We start from the raw sequence: 1,791 nt of genomic DNA, 5'->3' as shown, positions 1-1,791 counted from the left end.
TGAAGTGACAGAGCCCAGGCGCAGGATTGTTGCGGATTTTCCCCGCGTTTCCAACGCAATTAACCGCAGGGAGCTCAGCGGAGACAAGTGCGCTCCGGGCACGGCTTGGCACCACCGTAACTGGCAACAAAGTTCAGCTAAGAGTGGACAGATCCCTGCCCTGCATGCATCACTTTATGCAGCAACAAAACAAAACAAAACAAACAAACAAAAAATCCTCCACAGCAGCAGCAGGAGCAGCAGAAGGAAAAACCCGGCTGAACGTGGTGTGTGGACATGTCCTACCTCTCCATGCTGAGCCACCGCGCGTCCCTGGGGAGTATCCTCGGGTAGGAAATAAAGTTTGGAGCTGGATAAAAGTTGCTTGCTCGTCCTCTCCTCCCAGAGCAGCTGGAGCTCCGCTATGCATACGGGATCCTCGGGTTTGCATCGGACGAAGAAAAAGTCCCCGAGAGCGAGGATTCTCGGCTTGCCGCCCCGGTGAAATTTAAAGGCTTTATAGAAGATATATGGTCCGTGTAAGCCGCAAGACGAGCCCACCCACTGTTAAAGAAAGGGGCGAATGAAGCAGAAATTAATATCAAGTCATGCTCAAACGAGACAACACGTCCAGTTTCATCAACAAAATGCAACACAATGTGGGATTTGTCACATTTAAAAAAAACAAAAAACAAAACAAAACAGCCCAATCCTTATTTAGGATGTCCAACATATATAGGAGGAATTCGTCAAAGTTTAGCTGGTTTGGCAACAAGCTCACAGGCAATCAGCAGAGGAGAATGTTAAAACAAATGGCTGCATGAAAAACAAACGTTACCTTCAGTGAGTTCGGCTCCATCTCGACGTTATGAATTGATTAAACTCAACACGCTCTCCAAACTTGCTGGCTTGAATGGATCGCCGCAGGTCTTGCAAGGGACGTACCTCCGAAGAGTTCAAAACGCGCCATTTCGGGCGTAAAGGCGACTATTAAAAATGTACTTTCGCTCCGAAACGGATGCGGCAAACATTTGCGTTAGCCCTCATATCGAATCCTATAGAAAAAGTCGAAAATTATATTTTTTGGCGCGTTTTTTTCCCAGACTCGCCGCAACTTTGACGCATTATACTCCAAAATAGCTTAAAAATGTGGGTTATTTTGAATTATTAGTAACACGTGGTGCTATATAACGTCCCGAGTCGCGTCCTGGGGTCGTATCTGCCCAAATAGGTGCGATATGAGCGATTAATTTCGCGTTTTGTCTCGTTTGTGACTATGCGGCTGCCAGGACCTTGGTAAAAGACGTTCAATATGAAAGCACATTTCTCACAGTAATGACACCGAGGCGCTCGCTGTGGATGCCTTCAAGAAACAATGTTACATGAAAGTTAATAGGGCTATCAAATGATTTCCTCAAAAGGAAACGCGGAGCTGCTTTGCTTAGTCGGAACTCACTACTGCCGGGGTTTTGATGCAAATATATGTGGTTCCTTATGACTCGCAGGTTGATGTTAAAAAATAAATAAATAATAAAAAAATATATATTGTCGTTTATTTTATTTTATGGCGACAACAACAACAAAACAAAATGTGTCCGAATGAGAAAGCGGAGGGGGCGCGTCACGAGAGCAGAAACCACGAGGCGGTGGTTCGTTGCATAAATCATCTCATAAAAGCTGACCTTGTGAGGAAATCAGCTCCATATTTAAGCAATTTACACCACCAAAACCTCTAATGTAATAATGAATATTTATTATTTTTACCAGCCGAGCGTTTCAGTCGCATTCAAAGCCAGTTATCTGCATGTGAAA

The 1,791-nt window shown here is 44.7% G+C and overlaps 1 protein-coding gene across 2 annotated transcripts in view; it reads right to left on the bottom strand.

The window, feature by feature from the left end:
• arid5b (AT-rich interaction domain 5B) overlaps window positions 1–1,113 on the bottom strand; it is an 87,369-nt gene extending 86,256 nt beyond the window's left edge. The window contains exons 1-2 of one of the 2 annotated variants that reach the window (XM_017431534.3): window positions 818–1,113; window positions 286–543 (exon numbers count right to left, since the gene is read on the bottom strand). In XM_017431534.3, the coding sequence (XP_017287023.1) occupies window positions 286–543; window positions 818–838 (279 nt within the window). In that variant the 5' untranslated portion in view covers window positions 839–1,113. The remainder of the gene's footprint in view (window positions 1–285; window positions 544–817) is intronic. The other variant, XM_017431542.3, reaches the window with a different exon arrangement.
• Window positions 1,114–1,791: the final 678 nt, after the last annotated feature.

Source organism: Kryptolebias marmoratus, linkage group LG22 (assembly GCF_001649575.2).
Source record: "Kryptolebias marmoratus isolate JLee-2015 linkage group LG22, ASM164957v2, whole genome shotgun sequence".
NCBI classification, from domain to species: Eukaryota; Metazoa; Chordata; class Actinopteri; order Cyprinodontiformes; family Rivulidae; genus Kryptolebias; species Kryptolebias marmoratus.
This window is presented reverse-complemented; position numbering and strand designations above follow the sequence as displayed.